The sequence below is a fragment of the Cavia porcellus genome, unplaced genomic scaffold, assembly GCF_034190915.1.
Source record: "Cavia porcellus strain 051 isolate PalLab524CR breed Dunkin Hartley unplaced genomic scaffold, mCavPor4.1 scaffold_21, whole genome shotgun sequence".
In the NCBI taxonomy this organism is placed as follows: domain Eukaryota; kingdom Metazoa; phylum Chordata; class Mammalia; order Rodentia; family Caviidae; genus Cavia; species Cavia porcellus.
Window position 1 is genome coordinate 66,022,115 of NW_026947504.1, and position 22,007 is coordinate 66,044,121.

The 22,007-nt window shown below is 41.3% G+C and overlaps 1 protein-coding gene across 1 annotated transcript in view; it reads right to left on the minus strand.

Moving 5' to 3' along the window:
* Dleu7 (deleted in lymphocytic leukemia 7) overlaps nucleotides 1-21,290 on the minus strand; it is a 29,308-nt gene extending 8,018 nt beyond the window's left edge. Inside the window, exon 1 of the mRNA XM_003477327.5 lies at nucleotides 20,207-21,290. Within this exon, the coding sequence (XP_003477375.1) occupies nucleotides 20,207-20,647 (441 nt within the window). The 5' untranslated portion in view covers nucleotides 20,648-21,290. The remainder of the gene's footprint in view (nucleotides 1-20,206) is intronic.
* Between the last annotated feature and the right edge of the window lie 717 nt (nucleotides 21,291-22,007).

A 22,007-nucleotide genomic window follows, 5' to 3' on the forward strand; every position in this document is an offset into this window, starting at 1 on the left:
CCAATATAGAATTCATTATTAATGAATATTGTTTCAAGAAATGTCAAATGCAAATTTAGAGAGAGTGGTTCCCAGGTTAATTTAAAGAATGAAGTAATTCAACAGGTTTTTTAAATCCCAAATGGTTCGCATTCTAAAATCCATTGCAAATAAATAGTACACTGAAATTTTTCCACATTAGAGAAAATGTTCAATATAATCTCTTTTAAATACAGGAAAATAAACTTCCTAGATTTCTGCTTTTGGAAACAGAGCACATTCAGTTCCCCCAAAATCCCATGTCACTGAATTCCTACAATTCTAAGTAAAACAGGGCAAACATCCTTTCTGAGATTGTAAGAGAGTAAGAGAAATGCTGTAATGTCCAGAAAAAAAGGAAAATCAGACTCTTTTAGCTGTCCACCAATACTATCAAGAAAAGAAAATCTCTCCTGAGCTAGATGTAGGATAGGAGGTAAAGTTGCACCTGAGACTGTACAGCTGTGGACTTGTACCTACGCAGTACAGATACTTTAAATTTGGAATCACCCTTCCCACTATATTTATATTCTGGGAACACATGTGCTATGAAATTAACTTGACAATTTGAACTGGCCTGAAATATGTGTGGACATACAGCAAAAGCAAACAAAAATCTCTTCCAGGGAACATGTCCAAAACTGATGCCCCATCATAGTATTCCCACAAGCCTCTGTCAAAGATGAACTCAAAACATGAAATTTAAAATACAATCTACCATCAGATGGCAGTTGCAATGGCAGGATCAGATGCCAAGAATTTATGAGGCCATAACGTAAGTTTAAAATGATTAAAGATGTAAAAGGAAGAATTTCCAAAAGATTTTAAGAAAAACAAAGCAGACTTGAGAAAGAACCAAATACCACTTTTAAAAATCACAAATATAATGACAGATTAGAAACTCTTTGGACAGTTTCAATCACTTGATTAGATTTGTCTGAAGTGAAGATTAGTAAGCTGGATGATAAATATGAGAAAATGACCCAGAATGCAAGATAAAAATTTAAGAGAATGGGAAATATGAAGAGGAAGTTAAGCAACTTGGATGACAGAATAAGAGTCCAATAAACACATTTCCAAGACAGAAAATAGGAGCAAGGCAATATTCAAAGTGAATAATGGATGACAATTATCTAGAATTGAATTAAAGTATAAATCCTTAGGTTCAGGAAGATAAATGAGTGTGGGAAGAACAAGTTCAATGAAATACAAATTTAAACTCATTGAAGCAAAAAGAAAGGGGGGTTGGTACAGGAGTGATCTATTGAGCTACATCCAATCACAATTTTTTTGAAGCCAAGGTCCTTTTAAATTATTCAGCTGGGAAATTTCTAATTCTCCTGCCTCAGCTTTCTTAATGGCTGGGATCACAAGCATGCCTTGGCTTGCCTGACCAGAGGCAAAATTATTCTTAAAAGCAACAAGAAAAAGATCAGATGCAGTGGTACAAGAAATGCCAAGGCAGTCAACTGACTTCTTACTGTAACAACTGAAGACAGAAGAACATGGAATAATATTCTGTAATACAGAAGGTGTTAACCTAAAACTTTTTAAGCCTATTAATCTATTATTTAAAACTCAGGTCAAAATACTCTCCTTAAAATGATGAAGTGTACCACTAATGGGCATTCAGAATTAGCTCTTTCTCAGGATAAGATTCAGCAAAAGAATTTCAACTCAGGAGGAAAAAATGAAATGCAAGAAGCAAGTCTGAACAATCAACTTAAATACATGATGTGAATCTAAGAATCTAAAATATAATTAAGGGCTTTACAGAGGCCAAATAGCTATAAAATGTACAAAGTAGTTATAAAATGTCCTTAACATGTACAATGGAATGGCATTGTAAGTACTGTATTTTTCCAGATAAAGAAGGGAAAACTGATAAATTTTAGACTTGAAAAGTATATATGTGAAAACTATAATGATTATCACTAGAAGTAGCAGTGTGAATATATGCACAAATACATAAAACTCAAACCAACAGAAGAAAATTGTATATTAAAATTTTATTGGTCTTATATACAGAAGGTGAAAAGGCAGAAATTATGGCACAAATACAAAGCAGACAGAAAACACTAAATAAAATAGCAGAAATAAATCTGAATTTATCAATAAGCACAGTAAGTACCACCTGGTAAACTCATCTTTTGAAAGACAGAGTTTGTCAACTCATGAATAGACAACAATTTGTGTTCTAGCTCTATCTAATCTAATTTAGCAATGAAAAAGGATCAAAGTACTGATACAGGCTATGCCATGGGTGAATCTTGGAAACAGCAGGCTAAGTGAAAGACGTCGATCAGAAAAGGGCACATTTATATAAGCTGTTCAGAATAGGTATAAAGACAGTCAATAGAACAGTGTTTGCCAAAAGGAGCTCAGGCCAGACAGGGCAAGAGAAGCAGCATGAGAGTTACCGGTAGTGAATTTCATCTGGGAGTGAGGAAGACAGTATTCTAAGGTTACATAGTGGTAATGGTTGTACAACTCCCAATATACTAAAAACCACTTGAGCACTACACTACAAAAGAGTAAATTTTATGATTGTATGAGTTTTATTTCAATAAATCTATTATTTAAAAAAAAGAAAGACAGCGTTTGCCTGGATTTTAACCATCTGTGTATTTACCGTTCACAAACAACAAACACGTTTAAAGTTAAATTCCCATAAAAGTTGAAAGTAACTGGATACCAATTTAAAGAAGAGAAGAAAAAGCAAAGAGAAGGCAAAATACTACTGGAAACAAGGATCATTTTGGCGATAAAATAAACCTGATCATCGTAATATGCACTCACTCTGCAAATATAAAGGATTATTTTAACTCAGTTTTCTCTGAAACTGGTGAATCACACAAGAAAACAATCAACATGTTCAGAAAAGACTAATAAAAGATTGAACAGAATTTTGAGCCAATAGAAACAAGCTAAGAATTCAATTTGATAGGCTAGGGAAGAAAAACTGATAATTCTGAAGAAAATGAAAGGAAGAACTAAAAGCTGAGGCAACATTTAATTAAAGACAACCGTTTTCTTCCTCATTTTGCATAGAAAGAGGCACTATCCTTTCCCCAAGAAAAACCCTGTCACTTGGGTGGTAAAGACCTGGGTTTCTGAAGAAGTGTTTATTTGACAGCATCTCTCAAGAATCAAAGCAAATATCCATGTATTTCAATTCTACAAACAAAGGCTGCCAGACCACTGTGCAAGCTAGATGCTGGGATAGACAGATAAACACATGTTAGTTCCTGTCCTCAAATAAATATTCCCAGGCAGGGCACTTGGGCTTTTTCTCTTGAAAATGTTTTTACTTTCTATCTTTATGTATTTCTCCTTTCTGTTCAGATGTCAAAGTGATCCTTAAATATTCTGTCCCTTAGTTTAGGAGTAACCTGTGTTGCTGAAGCATATTTTTTGGGAAAGGGAAAATAGGAGGAAGAATTACTGTGGACTTCCCCAAAATCCACATCAAGGGAAATTGTCTGCTTGCTTTAAAGAAGAAGTAATCCAACTCTAAGTACAAAGTAAAAGGATCAAAGAAAACTTGCAAAGGAAAGTTCAAAATAGAAAGAGCCACTAAGACGTGTGCTGACGTGTGCCTATTAGCCAGTCTACGAAGGCATTCATCACCTCGCGAAGATTAAAATGCCTTTAAAAATATAGTTGAGTGCCTAAAACCTGAAGTCAATTTCACATTTACTGTAAAAAGAATCAAAGAAGGCATCGTTTGGGAAAATTACATGTATAATAAAATTCAACTGCTGGGCTGTACTAGTCCCTGAGGCCCTGGGCAAACTTTAGCTCTCTGGCGAGCTCTGCAAAGTCTCTTTATTTTACTATTCTAGTACAGTATTTCCTTCTAATCCTTTCCCAAATATATTAACAGTCAAAGAAAACAAATTAACAGGAATAGGCTTTCCATGGGACTCTTAAGCCAGGGGAGGAAAAAATAAAAGAAATGATTGCTTTTCTTCCTTTCTAGAAGACTTGAAGGCCAACCATGAATACAAGAATCATTACCTGCAACCAACCCTCTGCTACTTCTGCTGCATAAGGTGAGAGTTGTAGTCTTGGTGTTAAGACAGGAGCCCATTTAAGGGTCACAGACTTCCAGTAGAAACTTACATGATCAATATTAATGATGATTTCACTTAACAGTGTTTCCATTCAATGATAGAGCGTATCCTCCCATCAGCTTGTATTTAGTAAGTCGCAGATGCTCCCAGAAATGATGTAATGTCCCACACCACACTTTGAGCATTTTGCCACAATTAGAACAATATGGTTGAGCAATCTAAAGCAGGTTTTAGAACTTCTAAAACATTGTGTAATTTCAGGATTTGGATAGGAAATATATTGATTGCTAGAATAATCTAAATTGATGACCAACATTTACCTTTCCAAATGAGGTGGGATTGTCTCCCATGACTCCACTGATCTGCCAGGTTGATGACCTGGCTGTGTTTAATTCAGTTAATGAGTTAATTAAATTTATTTCACATGTGTATCAGACCTCCACTACATAACTGACTACAATGAATAAAAAGCAGTAAGACATAGTATCTGATCTCTAAAGAACTTAGAAACTGGTAAAGGGAATGAGACACATAAATCATGAATCTAAATGTTCAACAAAATATGAGAGGTGTGGTAAAAATCACAAAAACTCAATCCTGTAGAAAAACAGATAGGTGTGCTCTCACAAATCTAAGTATAGCACAAGTTTCTTACAAAGCTGATGTGTGAAGTAGAGCTCTCTATTTTGCCACTCCACTGTTCATCTAAGACCCATCCCAAGTTACAAACTGAGCTCTAACAAGTTACAGAGCAGAGCCTGCTGTCCAGTGTGGAGAAGAGACCACATGACAAAATAACCAGGCAGTAGGGAAGGATGCCGAGGTTCCACGGAAGCAAGCAACTAAACTTGAGGTTGGAACAAAAATTACTACAACTGAATCATTTCGTGTTTCTTCTTGGTTATCTTCACACTATTTTTCTTAAGGCTGACTGAGTTTTTAGAGCATTACAAATCTCGGATGGGCAATGACCAAACCCAAAATGAAGGCTGGCCTGCTGGTCTGTGTCCCTGAAATGTAATTGAGAGGCCTTGGCTGTATTAAAGCTGTTCTACAAGCTTTAAGGGAAGGCCAATGGAAAGAAAAAATGAAAGACAGAGGAAAAAGTGGAAAGAAAAAGCTTTCTACAACCTCTGTAAAGCCACCTCCAGCCAACCAGAGACATCTCAGTCAGAGCCCTGTCTCTTTAGCTCTGCTCTTTCCTACAGTGCAAGGGAGATCTCTTGGGCCAATTCCACCCTTTTGCTTTTCTGCATTATGCACTGTGTTTATTAGGAATGCACATGTCTAGAACTCTTTAATAACTAAAACAATATTTGAAAGAACTTTAAAAACACTTAAAATAAGTTCTTTGCACCTGAAGAGCCTCACTGGAGGAAAAGTTAGCCCTTTTTAAACTTCTTACTGAAAATAAACATTCCTATCAGAACTGAAAGCTTGAAGACAAAAGGCATCTGGCAGAAGGAGTCAGTTTCAAAGCTTGTTTCCTGAAAGCAACACCAGTGGATACCAAAGTCAAAATACAATATGACTTTACAGGCTCTAAAATGCAGACAATGTTTAAACAATTCACAAGTATTGAACAGTTAGTTTGTTTTTTGTTTTTGTTTTTGTTCTGCTTATCATGTCAGCTTCAAAGTCACTTCTAGATTTATGTAAATCATTAATCAGTTCATGATCAACCATTCACTGGCTTTACAGTAAATTTATTTATTTTTTTTAAAAAAGTCACATCTTAAATTATGTTTCTTTTTACATTTTTCCCTCCAGCTCTCCAGCCTGTCATTAATAAACTTCTGAGTGAACAGCAGACTGCTCTTCACTTGCCTTCCGGGGATGGGTCTGACAAAGGAACAGGAACCTCTTCCGCAGACACGGGCATCTCTACACAAGAGGGGTATGTAAAGCAGCAGTGATGTTTCTGTTTCACAAGGACATTGTGACAAACACAGTATCATAAACCAGGAGTTGTCCCCATTTCATTTGGTTCATCGGAATCTGGCCCTGGACTACCAGTTTACAGGGCCCAGGGTGATCACCAGTTGCCCAAACCCAAGGTCAGTCTCAAATAGATATGTAACTGTGTATTAATAAAACACCCAATGAAGAACCAAAGTACTTGCCAGTCACCATAAAAAGTCTATCATCCACAGGAAATTAAACATTTTTACTTGTGGTGGACCTAGTATAAATGCTCACAAGTAACTAAGGTTCCTTATGCATTTGCTTTGGTATGGCAGCATTTTCAGTTGAAAAAATACACTGAAAAGCACTTTTGTAATGAGCACAAACACTTGATTCAGGGATGCTAACAAGGCAAACTCAAAAACTTTAAACTAAACTAAAATAAAATAAAATGCTGCAGCATTTCCATCAAGTTGGTAAATGTAAGTAGTTTTGTCTTAGGGTTTTCCTGAAATCGTCTTCCCCAAATTCTCATTTCAGAAAGGTTTAATGTCCTAATTTTCATGCCATTCACATTATAAGATGTTACAAAACTATCAAACAGCCTGTGTATCTGTGCATGAAGTTGGGATTGTGGAGGACAACAGAAATTCTGTGACAGGTCACTGGGCCATGAAGGCACAATTTATCCCAAATAATAAGCAATTCCCTGACTATAGATACTTATAAATAACCAGGAGTATTTATTTCTCACATCTTATATTATTAATTTGGGAACACACAATCCTCAAATTTTTAAAAACTAGCCTCACTAATGTTAATGGTGAAAATAAAGCCTTCATTCTTACATCTTCCCCTGAACAACCCAATGCTCATACTTGAGGTTTGCAAAGAGCATTAGCAATGATTGTGATGCCAACACCAACAGTTTTATGACTGTTGCTTGTGCTCCATAGAATGAGAAAACCAGACCAGACTACTGAATGTGATAGAATCATTGGTACCAGAATAAGCTCACTGAAACATGTAAACTCACAGACAAGTTTAATCCACAATGGCCCCCACAATGTCCAGAAAGTTCTTCTGCCTCAGAAAGCTGGTATCAGCTATAGTATCTGTGTAATTTGCTTCAGAAAAGAATTCTGGAAACTATAAATGTTTTTAAGTCTCAAAAGAAGACCAACCAAACTCAATCAGACCAATTGTGTAACTGGCTTGGCCAATGGTTCCCACATAAATTGATCATTTTCAGCAATTAAAAAAATTCTAAAAAATGGGTTTCTTTCTAGAGTCCTTCACCCTTCATTGCTCCCTTTGGAAAGTATTACTAGTTTAATGATGATTCTCTGAGTTTACCTAGTGCTTTTTGTCAGCATATAAGGTGACCATCATAGAAGCAGGCACATAGATCACCCAGTGTCATAAATCGAATTGTGTGCAGTTTAGCCCTGAAGTTCCTGTGTTGAAGCTAATCCCCCATGGGAAATAGGGAGATAAGGAGAAAAGAGGACCTACTGTGGATGCTAATCTTGTTTAAGGAAAACCAAGGAGCTCTCTGTCTGCACAAGTCCAATTAAAGGCCATGTGAGGACGGAGAGAAAGTGGTTATCCATAAACCAGAAGGAGGCTCTCATGAGAAGCCGAATTCATCAGCACTTTGATCCTGGACTTGTAGCCTCTGGAACAGTAAGAAAATAAATATCTATTGTCAGATGAGATCGGACACGTTCAGGGTGGTATGGCTGTAGACAATATCTATTGTCTAAGCCATTATAGGAATGAGCTAACATGCCCAGTTTATGAAATATCTATTGTAATATGAGCAACATGTGGTGCACAGCATGTACAGTTGTGGCCCTGGCTACCATGTACTCTCATGTATATTATTTTGGAAGGATATTTATAACACCTTGTGATCTGACCTGTGATGCAAGAGTCAGTAAATCTCATCACTTCCTAGCTACAAAGTCCTGAATTCCTCTAAGTCTCAAGTTCCATCTCTAACAAACATTTGCCAAGCTGCTTGATACTTAATTTATGCCTAAATTCATCAAAATCCAGTACCATTAAACACTTTTATCCACCATGAAGAAATTTATTTCATATTTTTATTCATATGTTTGATATTAGTAAATATTCAAAAAAGAGTATTAAGTGTTGAACTTTTCACTTAAAGAGTAAACTACTATAAAAACATCATTTTATACTGTCGGGTGATTATTTCTATCTTTATATATAAAAATTTCACTTCCTTTGCCATCAAGTGGTTTGTTTGGTGAGTCACTCAACAATAACACATAAAATCGATCACTGGGCACAGGGCCCATGACTAATCACTGTTTAGAGAAGCTTCTTGGAAATCTCTTTTGGTCATCTTAATTCAGGTTTTACCAATATCCCAGAGTTCTTAGAATTCCCCAGTGTCAAGAATGGAACTGAAAGAAACAGTAAGAATCCATGAGGCAATCACCTGTTAATAGCATTAATAACAATGATAATAGTTGTAGTTTTTTGGTGTGGTTGGAAGTCACAGACAGAGGTGTTTTTGTTTTTATTTTTTGTTTTGTTTTGTTTTTAAAGCTCTATTGCCAGCACAGGAGGGCTGTAGGAGATGATGAGGACCCTCAAAAGGGACCAGACTGGAATTTTCTTTTATGGGGTTGGGTTAAGGGAAGAGACTTGATGAATAGATAAGGTACTGTGTCAGGAGGGGATTGGAGAGCCTTTGGCACTCACATGAAAGGGAGGTGGAAAGTTTATTTGGAGAGTAGAAGAAAAATACAGAAGTTAGTGTAGGAGGAATATACTGTTGTTTTAGGGCTAAGCACCATGTTGAACAGGCTCCATGTTGAGCCTGGCAGAGTCTCATAATCCGTCATTCCCATATTTTTGTTATGGGGCAACAACTCTCTTAAATGGCTTCCTGCTGACAAGGGGATCTTGGTAGGGGCTGTTGACCAGGGGTCTTGACCAGGACAAGGAGTTCTCTGATAGTGAAAACCTATATCCTGGATTGAAGAAACGTGGTAAAAAAAAAAAATTTAAAGGCATGGTTCCACAAGTAGTAGAATTATAAACATTGTAAAATGGTCCCCAATAGAGTAAGGCTATCTAATGCTTAGGATCCTGTGATAGCCGATTGGAAAACACTAGGGGTCCTGTTGTTCTTGTCTTTTTTTTTTTTCTCTATGTACTCCCTGATATATTTCACTTTATCCATGATGATTCCCAACTCATTAACAAAAAACTAGTATTATCCTCCCAGCATGGCACAGGTTCTCCCTTTTTCTGCTGTGAGAACATCTAAGACATGGCAGTTTTGAAAGGTTACTGCTGCTAAACTGTTGATCTGGTTTTGGAGTGTTTGTATTGAGGCTGCCACCTCACTGAGTTGTTGGGTAAGCTTGGTTGAGAGTTTTTGGTAGCAGTATAATAAAGAGGTTGTAAAGCCCCTGGTCCAAGCCCTGCCCCTACAATAGAGAAGATCCCTACTCCAAGGAGTAGTGGAATATGAGCTGCCCTTGAGTACCCATGTGGTATGGCTGTAAAGGGGGGGGTGCCTGTGTGGCTAAGGAGATATGCTGGCTGAGAAATCCTATTGTACAGGAGCTGGACCAGCAACTCAGGAAACATGTGTATGTCCTCCATCCCAGGGCATATGAAAAAGGAATGTGATGGGGGTCAAGTGGGCTTGTTGAGGTTGGGAGGAGAAATGTAAGTAGAGCAGTTAGCCCAGTTTCCCAGTTGAGGGCCAGAGGAACTATTACGGCTAAGTCAAGTAAAAGAATTGGAAGTAAAAAGTGGAGAGAGTGATAGTGGATCTGTCGAGGTGTCTGTCTGTTGAGGTTAAGTTGAAAGGAGTCCACATGATTGGTTTGGCCCTGTATAAGTGATGGATCAGGAGACAGAGCCAGCACTGGGTCCAGTTTGTGTAGCTAGAAGACTGTATAAGGGTAAATGTGTGATTGAGAAGCTCAGGGATAGTGGTTGAGTGATGTGAAGAGAGCAGAGGTGGAGGTAAGGTAAAAAGAGTTAAGGTTGACAGGAGGTATCTTTTTTGGTTTTGGTGCCTTTTTCATATTTATGTTAAGGAGTCCTGGATCTATTTCCAAAACACAGAATCAGATCCCCCAGGTGTAGCCTGTCAGCCAGGAAGGGTCAGACAGTTGTTTTATTTTTAGATTGATGGGATTGCAAGAGCCCTGTGTGCTGCAGGATAAGATAAAAGGTTGAGAAAGCTTGAATCAGGGGTCCTATTGTTGCTAAGAGTTAGTGGATCCTGGGTGATAGATGTTAATGGTTTTGCAGCCCCATGTGGGACAACAAAAGTGATTGGGGGCAGAACAAGAGATTTTTTGGCAGCAAGAACAGAAGTAAGCTCCAGTCTTGAAGAGTTCTCTATCTTTCTCTTGTTAATGTCTTCCACAATAAGGCCAGACGCCCAACAATCATTTTCCAGGGCCAAATTTGACGTAGGTCAATTCTGGTTGGGAGTCCAGCGGGACAGGAGCAATTCTGAAGGAGCTCTTGAATCTGGAAATGGTTTCTGGAGATTTGGAAAGTGAAGGAAAGAGCTTGTGTGGTAGTTAGTAAGGAAGCTAGAAAGGAAAGGAGTATAAAAGTTTGAACATTTAAAATCATGATGGTTGTTATTTTAGACAGTTGAGAGTGCTTAAGCCTAAGACTGTGGCAAGGAATAGAACCATAGTCAGCTGGTTTCTTTAGGGGAAGCAGTCCAGAGTGTGATAGCAAATACAAGAACTAATAATGAAAAGGCAGGAAGAGAGGGTGCTGAGTAACAGAACACTGAGATTTAGGGATTGTGAAGTGAAGACAAGCAGAAGACAGAGGGTGTGAGGACCACTTTGTGGGCAGGAGTTTGAGGTCAAGAGTGACAGGGCAATGTTTAATCAATGATGTGAAACCAAGATGAAAGACTGGTGACTTTGACCACTGCACTGTTGGTGTCATGAGAATGACCAGATAAGGTCCCATCCACCTGGTTGAATTCCTGTGAGTTCAGAGGATTTGAGATATATTAAGTCTCCAGGAGTTATAGGAAGGCCTGGTTTGGGGTTATCTTTGGTCATGGGAGACATAAATCAGCACATTTTCATGAAAAGTGTCTAAGAAAGGAGAGGAATGGGATATAGTTAGAGATGGGGGAAGGTTTTGTGAGGTAGGTAAGTTGTGAAGCAGGAAAGGCTTACCATACATGAGTTCAAAGGGGCTTAGGAAAGGGAACTTGAGGAATAGCCTTCAGTCGCGTTAAGGCTAAGGCAAGGAGTTGAGGCCAAGGTAGCCCTAGGATGAGTTTTTTGAGGTATGTCTTTAGAAGACCATTTGCCTTTTCTACTTTTCCTGAGGATTGTGGGTGGTATGGTATGTGTAAATGCCAAATGACAGGCTCAAAGATACTTGTTTAATAATCTGAGAGATAAAAGCTGGCCCGTTGTCTGATTGGATAGTTTGAGATAAGCCTAATTGGAGGATAATCTCCTGTATAAGAATTTTAGAAACTGTGTCTGCAGTCTCTCAGGCAGTGGAAAAGGCTTCTAGCATTCCAAGAAAGTGTAGATGAAATAAGAAGATACTCTTAAGTCTTAAGACAAGGCATATGTGTAAAACCTCTCTGCCAGGCTTCACCTGGAGTATGCCGATGAAGTTGATGGATTGGGAAAGAAGGGAGAGGCAAGTGTCCCTAAGGAGAGATCTTGGCACAGAGATAACAATTGAGAGTGGCCTGGCAAATAATGGTTTTTAGGGAAGGATGGGTAGTAACTGGAATTAGGAGTTTATATAAAGTTTTGATGCCAACATAGAAACAGTTGTGTAGGGTAGTGATGATATTTAAGGCATGACATTCTTGGAAATTTCATCCCTGATTGCTTTGGGTATAGGTAAGTTTGTGGAGCTGCTAATGTAGTTGTTGAGGTAAGTACTGAAGTGAGGCCAGGGTGTTTGGGACTAGAGGGAGAAGATAGAAGGGTATGACTGTTTTGCAGCTAATTTGGCCTGTGTGTCAGTGAGACATGGAATCTGTTGGTGCTTTGTGTCCCCTGCAGTCAATGACTGCTGCCTGTTCTGGGAGCTGCGCTGCCTCAAGTACTTTGAGAATGAGGGGTGCATTAATGATGGGAGTCCCTTGAGTTCTTGCCAGATGGCAGCATAGGCATGAAGGATACTGAAGGTGCATTTTGAGTCACTTTAGGTATTTATGTTTTAGCCTTTGGCCAGAATGAGGGCCTATGAAAGGATAATATGTTCTGCCTTTTATGAAGACGTTCCATGTGGCAGTGGACTTGCCTCTATTACTTATAGCCACTGACTATAGCATAACCTGCCCTTTTTTGAGTGTCTGTGTTGGCTGAGCTGCCATTGATGAACCATGTGTCAGAGGCTGTAGGGAATGGAGCATTAATATGGGGGAAGAGGGAAGGGATCATCTGTAAGACCTCAGTGCAATTGTGGTAAGGGTTCTCGTCAGAGGTGGAGAGCATGGTAGTCAGGTTGAGGAAACTACTGGTAGAGATAGTGATTGAGGGGTCTTGTATGAGTACTGAATGAATTCTTGTAGGCAGAGGAGTCATTAAGGCAGGGAGTGTCTGTGTGAAATGAGCTCACTAAGGTGATGGGGTGAATGGACTGTTACTGACTGTCCTAAAAGGAACTTGTTTGCCTCTTGTGTTAATGTGACTGCTGAGGCAAGAGCCCAAAGACAGAGAGGCCAGCCACATATTGTGTTGTCTAACTGTTTTGAGAGATGTGCTACTTCTTGGGAGGAAAGTGCTTTTTCATGTCTTAGAATTTCTACAGCATTATGATCCTAAGAGGTGACATATAGAATAAAGGGTTGGGTTGGATTAGGGACTATGAGTGTCTCTTTTAGTTTATAGAATGAAGAGTGTATAGAAGTGGTGGGGTCAAGTGGCTCTGACAGAGAACGCAGTGAAGAGTTGTGAAGTTAGAGATCCAAAGGTGAAAGAAGTTAGCTAGATCAAGGAAGGACAAAACTTTTTGTTTTGTAGTTGGCACCTGGAGGTTGTGGAAGAGGGCTTTGCAGTCAGTGGTAACTGAACAAGGGATAGAAGTGAGGGTGAGATATTTGACTTTTTGTAAAGCTATTTTGGTTTTGGTGGGGGACACTACCTTCAACATGAGAGAAAGTTGAGAAAGGTAGCTGTATACTGTATAGCTAAAACACAGGATGGGGAACAGATTAGGAGATGGTCCACATTGAAGGAGAGTTCTGGGTTTGAGATTATGAGTCAGGAGGTTGGTAGCATGGGCTTGGCTAAAGAAGTGAAGACTATTCTGAGGTAGGACTGTCTATGGAAGCTGTAAGACTGGAGAGTGTCTGGGTCTGTCCACATGAAAACAAAGAGGTCTTGACATTTTGTGTATAGAAGGATAATGAAAAATGCATCTTAAAAATCTAAAACAGGGGACTGGGGATTTAGCTCAGCGGCATAAGCACCTGCCTTGGAAGCAGGCGTTCATGAGTTCGATTCCCAGTACCGATAAAAAAATATCTAAAACAGTAAAATGGGAGGTAGATGGTGGAATGTAGGAGAGCATAGTGTAAGGGTTTGGTACCACTGGGTGAAGTGGCATCACTGCATCATTAATAGCCCTAAGATCTTGAACTAGGCAGTAAGAACTATTTGGTTTGAATACAGGAAGGATAGGGATACTGTAGGGTGAATGGACAGTTGTAAGAAAGTCACTGATTAATAGGCATTGGATTAAAGATTTGAGTCTCTATTGGTGTTTGGGCACTTTTGGATACTGGAGAAACCAGGGAAAGGCTTTAAGACTTTTAAGGCAAATCAGTATAGGGATGGCATAGGTGGCATGAGTAGTGCTGGAAGTGTCCCAGATCCCACACCATGGGATCAACAAGGGGAGGAGGGAGGAGGGAGGAGGGGAATGGGATGCACAGTGGTTGAGTTGGAAGGACAGAAGCCACGGGGAAGGTGAACGTAAATGAGAAGTTGAATTTGTGGAGGAGATCTCTGCCCAAGGATGTGTAGCAAGTTGGGATAACAAGGAAATTATGAGTGAATAAAAGGGTTTGGAATCTTGCAGGGGATGGGTTCTGTCTGAAGGGGTTGTGTATCTTGATCATGCATTCCCACAATCGAGATTATGAACTGAGGACAGTGGTCTGAAAACTCAGGAAGAACACTATGGGTGGCCCCTCTGTCAACAAGGGAGTAGAGTGTTTTATCTGAAATACCCATTAAGAATTGGGGTTCTGAAAAAGATACCTTGATGTGCGCCATGGACCCCAACCCCCGTCACTCTTCTTCAGCAGCAAGACCAAGCAAGTTGGCTAGCAATGAGTCCAAAGAAGTTGGCATTCAAGTTTGGCATATTGTTGTTTACCTTGCTTTTGTTGTTCCTCTCTATTGTTGAAGGCATGGAAGCCCAGATTAAGGAGGTTTCTCTGTGGGGTCTGATGGCCAAAATGTGTTGTTTTTAATGTAGCATGGATATCAGGTGCAGACTGAGAAGTGAAAAGGTTGTTGATGAGAACTCTTTCCTCAACATAATGGGGGTTGACATTATTGTATCTGGTTAGGGTAGCAGTAAGACATGAAAGAGATTCAGCAGGGTCTGATCAGTATATTGGGCTTATCTGTGAATTTTTTGACAATAGTGCGCTTAAGGAAAATTTTGTTTAGGCCCACAATAATGCAGTTAATCATTATATTCATGTGTTATAAGCCATTATTTCCCTAATAATCCTATTGGGGGTCTGCATTTGGTACTGCAGTAGCCCCAGAGTGATGGTCAGAGTTTGATTTCTATGGCCAGCCTGGGCTTGGGATGCTTCCCATTGTTGAGTTTTTTTTTTTCCTGAGGAGAAGGGTAGATGTAAGAATGATACAGAGATCTTTGTAATGTAGGTCACAGGAAGTAAGCACAAATTGGAGCTATTTTATATAGTTGTAGGGGTCTGTGGAGAAAGCCCCTAGTTTATGAGAGATTTGAGACAGGTTATAAAGAGAAAAAGGGACATGAACATGAACCAACCCTTCAGAGCCAACCATCTCAGGAGAGGAAGGAGAGGTTGTGGGTGGGGTGGAGGGAATGGCAGCAGTGGTGGCAGCTGGTAAGGAGATGACCGGGAGGTAAGAGGAGGGGGATCAGGTGTGGTGTGCCAGAGGGGAAATGGCAATGGAAAAATAGGGTAGGAGACAGTGGTGGGGTTGTGGGGTGAGAAGGAGACAGGGTAAGTGAGGCCTGTTGAGAAGACTGAGGAGGTTCTTGTGGATACAGCGGAGGGGACATCCAGAAGGGACATCATCAAGAGGATCAGTGGGGTTATTGGGTAAGGGGTTTGGCAAGAGAGTGGACCAGGAGTATTTGGGTTGCGCTGCACACCAGAATGAAGAAAGAACGTGCCCTGAGAGCAAAAATGCTTGCACATGAGGTATTTCTGAGCATTTACCATTGCGGTAGCAAAAGTTGTCTACATTACAGAAGACATTGAAGTCAAGAGTGCCATCTTCTGATCAGTGGCTGCCATTATCAAGTTTATACTTGGTCCAAATCATCTAGCAGTAAAAGATTAGCTGTTTTGGTTTGATGGTCTCCCAGAGACCTAGGGTGTGTACGTTTTAAAAGAGACACCCAAGTGGAGTGTGTTTTAGAGGGTGAGAAGAAATATTTCCTATAGTGACCAAATTGGAGGTAAGCCAAAGGCAGAAGCTGGTTACAACCCCTAGGAGGATTGCCATCCTCAGAGTGTGATAGAGAGGCAGACATATCCATCAGAGTTTATTGGTTGTCACCTAGGGGACAGAAGGGCATCCTGAAGGACATGAGAAAATCCTGACATGTGTTCATGATTTTGAGAGAGAGTGAGAAAGTGACAGGAGATCTTGGCACGAGAAGCAGCTCACCGAGACTGGCAATAGCAAAGCAGAGACGAGGGAGAGGGCAAGTGTGGCTTATTGGCAGCGAGAACTCAAACTAGGATATCCCTTAGGAGCTGTACCCCCAACTGATCCAAGTCAGGGCACCAAAATATTAGGGTTTTTGGTGCAGTTGGGAGACACAGACAGAGGTTTGTTTTTTTTTTAAACCCTTTGTTGCTGGAAGAGGTGAGCTTAGGAGATTGTGAGGACCTCTAAAGAGACAAATCTGGGGAGTTGCTTTTATGTGGTTTGGTTAGAGATGGAGACTTTGTGAGTGGACATGGCACTGTGTCAGATGATTGGAGGAGCTTCAGTGCTCATGCAAAAGGGAGGTGGGAAGTTTATTTTGGGACTAGAAGAACACAGAAGTTACTGGAGGAGAGATATACTGTTTTAGGGCTCAGTGCCACATTGAGCAGGTGCCATGCTGAGCCTGGTAGAGTCCCATATGAGCAGAACCCATTAATAGTTGTAATATAAGGATACATACTATATCTGTTCTTTATCTCAGTAACACTTTAGTTTAGATAACACCACCCCCACTTTACAAATGAGGAAACCGAGGCACTATAAGCTAAGTAACTTAGCTTCCTACAGCAGGAAGTGGCACAGCAGCTTTGGAATGAGTAGTGGAACTCTATTACTTTATGGTGTTGGCTCTGTTGCAGGATCTTTAATGCTGGCATCTGGGCCTTAAGTTCTAGTTCAAATGAATTTCCCTCCCATCCTCTGCAGTAACACCACCAAAGAGAAGATATTAGAGAGGCTTCCACATGCTTCTAAGTGATACACAATAGCTATTTCAGCAGACTTCCTCCTAAAGCCATTCTCTTGTAGAAAACCAACTTGCATGTTCTTGATATAAAACTATAGAAAACACCCTTGCAAATCAATTTAATTAACATTAATGTTAATGAAGCTAAGTCTGCATAACCAGCCCAGAGAAAAACAGAATGCTGTCTCCTCAAATCTAAGTGCTTCATAATCATTAATTTATAAGCCGAATGGAGATGCTGCTTTTCCTCAAGTGGCACCCCACAGATTCACAGTTGCACCTGCTCCTGTTTCCTTCTCTACTATAAACCCTGCCTGTTCTCAGCAGCCCTGAAATGTATCCCTCCACTGCAAATGCACAGCAGACTCCAGCAGCAGAACTCAAAGTTTGTTTAAGGTAAAAAAGGGAAGGACCATAACTCAAAGATGGGTGAGTAAAGAGAGCTTTGAGCCTTCTATGGACTGAGTGGTATTAGAAAATACAGTAGTGCCCCTTACATTTTTTCAACTTCCATTTAACCTGTGTACATCCATGGTTCGGAAATACATATTTCATAAGTTTTAAACTGCATGGCTCTGAGTCATATGACGAATCTGTTCAGGATGTGAATCATCTCTTTGCCCAGTGGTTCATGCGGCACATCCTATGCCTGCTGCAAGTCACTTAGAAGGTATCCTGGTTATCAGATCAGTCACCAAAGTAGGGCAGTGCTTGGGTTCAAAAGCCCTTCTCTGTAGCAAAATACAATATCATAATGCCTGCCTCATTCATCTTACTCCATCTGACCATATAGGCAGTGAATCACGTCACATTACCACAAGAAGGATGAGTATAGCACAAGTACATATTTTGAGAATGAAAAAGATCACATTTACATAAATTTTATTAGAATATATTGTTATACTCATCTATTTTATTATTAGTTATTATTAATCCCATACTGTGCCTAATTTATAAGCTAAACCTTATCCTAGGCAAGAATGCATGAGAATAAACACAGCATGTGTAGTGGTGCCTCAGTTCCTGAACTTAATTCTTTCCACAATCCTGGTGGCAGAATTCACCCCACGATGCTGGTTGTAACTGAACTGACTGAACCAAGGCACCACTGTATAGTAGTATCCTCAGCTATCCACCGGGGGTCTTGAAACACATCTCCTAAGGCTAAAGGAGGATTACTGCATACAGAGAGATAAAAGGATTGACCGAAAAGTGTGTGGAGGATGAGAAGGATTTGCTCACCTGCCTGTAGAAAGAAGGCACGTGGGGGACCTTTATTTATTCATAAAATGATGAGTAGAAATGCAGCAGGGAAAGAAGACTGTCAGATGGGCTCAGTTTTCTCACAACAGAAGTGAGAACTGAGGTTTAGATGAAAACGCCTGAAGAAAGGCAGGAAGTGTTTAAGACCAAAAGTCAGTTAGAGCTATTTAAAGGAACGACCAAACACAAGTGACTGCTGCGTTAAGCTCTAGTGGCATAGTTTCAGCTATAATGATTATTAGAAAACTGTCTCCCTGGCAAAGATCACGACTTGACGGCCACTGAGCTGAGGCTCTTAGGCCGAGGTCTTTTGATCTGACTGAAACTAAAGCCTTGTTTTCTGTAGACTTCCCTGGGCTTAGGTGGTTTATCTACCCCGGGCTTGCAGGACAATTCAAGGTTCTCAGCATGCCGTGCAAGCCTTTCTCTACCTGGGGAAACTTTAGTCTTCAGCACCATTTTTTGCACCATGCCATACTGAATATATTACAGTTCATCCAGAGCCCCGGGCCATTTTAATGCCCCTTGACCTTAGATTACACAGTTCTGAACCTCTTTTCCCTTTAATGTCTGGAGAACAAACACACTTTTATTCTTTTGTACAAGGAATTGAACTCAGGACCTTATGCTGGCCAGGCAGGTGCTTGTGTCGCTGAGCTATATTCCCAGCCCCTAAACACACATTTTTTTTTAAGGTTGCTTCCTCCAAGAAGCCTTCCATATTTACCTGAAGTAAAACGGTTGATTCATTCTCCTTTTGTCAATAGATCTATGCCCTGTGTACTCTCCTAACTGCACACAACTCCATATTTCATCAATTCTAAGACGCATATTTTCTCACATCTCAAAAAAATGTGAAATTAGGATGTAATTTATGATCAGCAGTGTGCCATAATTTAATGGACAGTGCTTTTTAAATATCTTAGCAACAACAACAAAAATTCATCCTACCCTGGAGGTCACTGGCAAAATGCAGTTTCATTTTTTAAGTTCCTAAGGGACTTAAATGCTTCTCACCTAGACATGATTTCTTGGCTTCTGGCTCCACCATTACCCCTATTTGGCAATGTCTGGAGACATTGCTCATTACATCAATTTAGGACGGGGATATACTGGCTGGCATCCAATGGCCCAAAGCCAGGGACACTGCTAAGCATCCTACAATACAATACAATACAATACAATACAATACAATACAATACAATACAATACAGAATTGCCCAGCTGGAAATGTCAGTGCTGCCCAGAAACGTAGTGCAAACAATCCTTATTTGGGTGCATACTATGCTTTATTACACATGATTTTAAATACAGCTTATAAAGTGTATAGTGCAACTTAATATGTAGTAATTTTCCCAAACCTTGGTTTGTAGAAACAGAAAAGTAACTCTCTGGAAGAGTGCTCCAACCCTTCCCCAATAACCTTCCCTGACTTCTGTCTCTAGAATGGATCAATGCAGCAATATTTCTGATTAGAATTTGCAAATCTGAAGGTCTGAAACAGATTTACAATCTTAAACAGTTACATTGGCTAATGGCAAGGCCAAAACTAGGCCTCCAATCTCCCACTTCAGGACCCCACTCAGCTCTCTTCCTGCTAAATTGGCTAACACCACCAGGTATCTCTAGAGGAACTTGTGTCCTCTGAACAAGGAGCTGGCTACTTAGCAGGAGTTCCTACTAGTATTCACACTTCAACACCTGGACTCCAACCTGCCTTCAACTGACTTTATGAGAGTTCAGGCTGACTGTGTGAGACCTCTGTACTCTGGGGAACTAGATCTATGCAAAAAGAATTGTGATTCATGAGACCGAAGGAACTTTAAATGAATGTAAATGATTTCATCACACAAAAAGCAAAGGTGACTTAAGAAGCATACTTAAGGCTCTGAAGGAAAGGTTATTTCTTTGGAAGGTGGGGAGGGGAACTGCCCTCCATCCCTAGAAGCTATACATGTAGAAAGGGCCTTCAGCTATAGCAGCAAGCTGATTTATGTGAGAGGAAATAATTCCAAAGCAAGGATTTGGCAAGGCTTTCGCCTGCGTCCGGTTCTGCAATGAGGCGGGCTTTAGGCAAATCTCAAGCTCCGGGCACAGCTGCCCGGCCAAGCCCCCAGAGTGTCTCCTCGGGGTCAAACCGCAGTGGGTAGCCCCATTAGGGCTCCCGCAACCCCACCCCATTTCCATCCTGCCCCTGTAGCCCCGCCCTGAGTGCCCGAAGGTGCAGCTGGGCCCGGACTCACCTTCAGGTGGATGGGGAAGGATCGCTCCTGCTGGAGGGGCCCCAGCAGCGTGCGCTCTACGCTGACCAACTCGGAGGTGGAGTCCACCACTCGGGCCAGAGCGCTGCGCATTGCCCTGCTCGCCAGGGTGCAGGGCCCGCGATCGCGGGGAAAGGGCAGCAGCTCCGCCCCGCCCTGGGCGCCCTGCACCCCCTCCACCTCGGGGCAACACGCCCACTCCCGGGCACTCACATTCCTGGCCCCCACGCCTCTGTCCTCCTCCTCGCCTTCTGGCCGCGGGAGAGCCCGCATCGCAGAGGCGGGCACGTGGTCCTGGTCTCGCAGGCTCCCCGGAGCTCCGGGACCGTCCACCCAGTCCCACTCCTGCTGCAGCAGCTGCAGGGTCTGTAGAGCCACCATTTGGTGGCTGATGGAGGCCACTAAGGGCGCAGGGCTAGTCATCGCCCGGGCTGGCGGCTCAGCGCTTGGCAAGCAGGTAGAGCAGGAGCAGGGAAGTGGGGCTTTTAGGGGGTCGCCAGGGTTACATTTCCTAACTCGCGGCTCCAGCGTCTCCGCTTCTCTCAGTGTGTGCGGCCAGCACCGCACTGTCCCCTTCACACGTTTCTGGTTCGAATAGGCTTGTTCTGACCCAAAGCAGGCTGGAGCGCTGCTTGGTGTGCACTTGAATATCAGTCAAATGCTGAGCTGAGCGCAGATTCTTCCTTCTCTCCAGAGCTTTGCTAGGAAAACGTGCTGCTTTGTGCGGATGCATCCATCAGCAGAATTTCCCCGCCTCTTTTCCCTTTGTGGGATGCTTCTGCCTAAGATAGAGATGACATAGACTCTCCCTGGAACAAAAGTGCGGAAAAAGATCCCAGCAAAAGTGGAAAAGGGCAAAACAGTGCCTGATTTTCCTTCCCTTCCTTCCTGACCCTAAGGGTGACTTCAGGAGCTTCCTAGAATAGTCTTAGGCCTAGAATCCCTCCACATAAAAGAAGATAAACTTGTGTATTTGAGCGTTCTGCCACCTGGGCTTTGCGACCTGCCCTGTAGGCACCTGTAGCCTGGCTGCTGAAGTGGTTGGTATCTTCTCAAGACTGGTGCAGCCTTCTGCTGAAGCCTAAGTCTGGCAGTGCCCAAATGAGGAGCCTCAATGGTTCTGCAGGAAACTCTCAAAGAACTCTGACAGCAAGATTGAAACTCGATCCTTTTATGAGCTGTGATCCCAGGGACAGCTGTACAAATAGTTGCTGTTTTTAATTAAACCAAATGTGGCTATTTCCTGAACTTGGGGGAAAGGACTGGCAATTTTTGCTTTGATAGGTTAGAAATCATCAGTGTATGCTTGCATTTAAGAAAACACTTAAGGAGTACAGTATGAACCACAAAACTGTGCCAGCACCATTTCTGCTTTCTCCCTACAAGGAAAACCTTTTAGGAAAGTAGAGGCAAGGGTTCAGGGAGCAGACTTGTGGCAAAGGAGTAGGCTTTGGCAGACTGGGGGAGGACTGCATTCTCTCTTTAGAAGTAAGAGTCCTACAGGGTTAGATCTGGACACAGCTTTAAATGCAGAAACCTCTCCACTGTGTCTAGCAGTGCAGAAGCATAATACTAAGAGCTAGAAGAAGAGATATGGTGTCCATTAAAGTTTCTATAATTCGGGAATAGTATGACTCCGTATAATTCTACCCACCCTTCAGCAAAGGTTCCTTCTCCGCAGAGTTTTCTTCACCTATGAAAACATATCTGGATGCCAAGGTAAAGAAAACCTTTCTTAAGCAAAAATGAGTATGTTCATACCAATTATAACTTCGTCAATGCG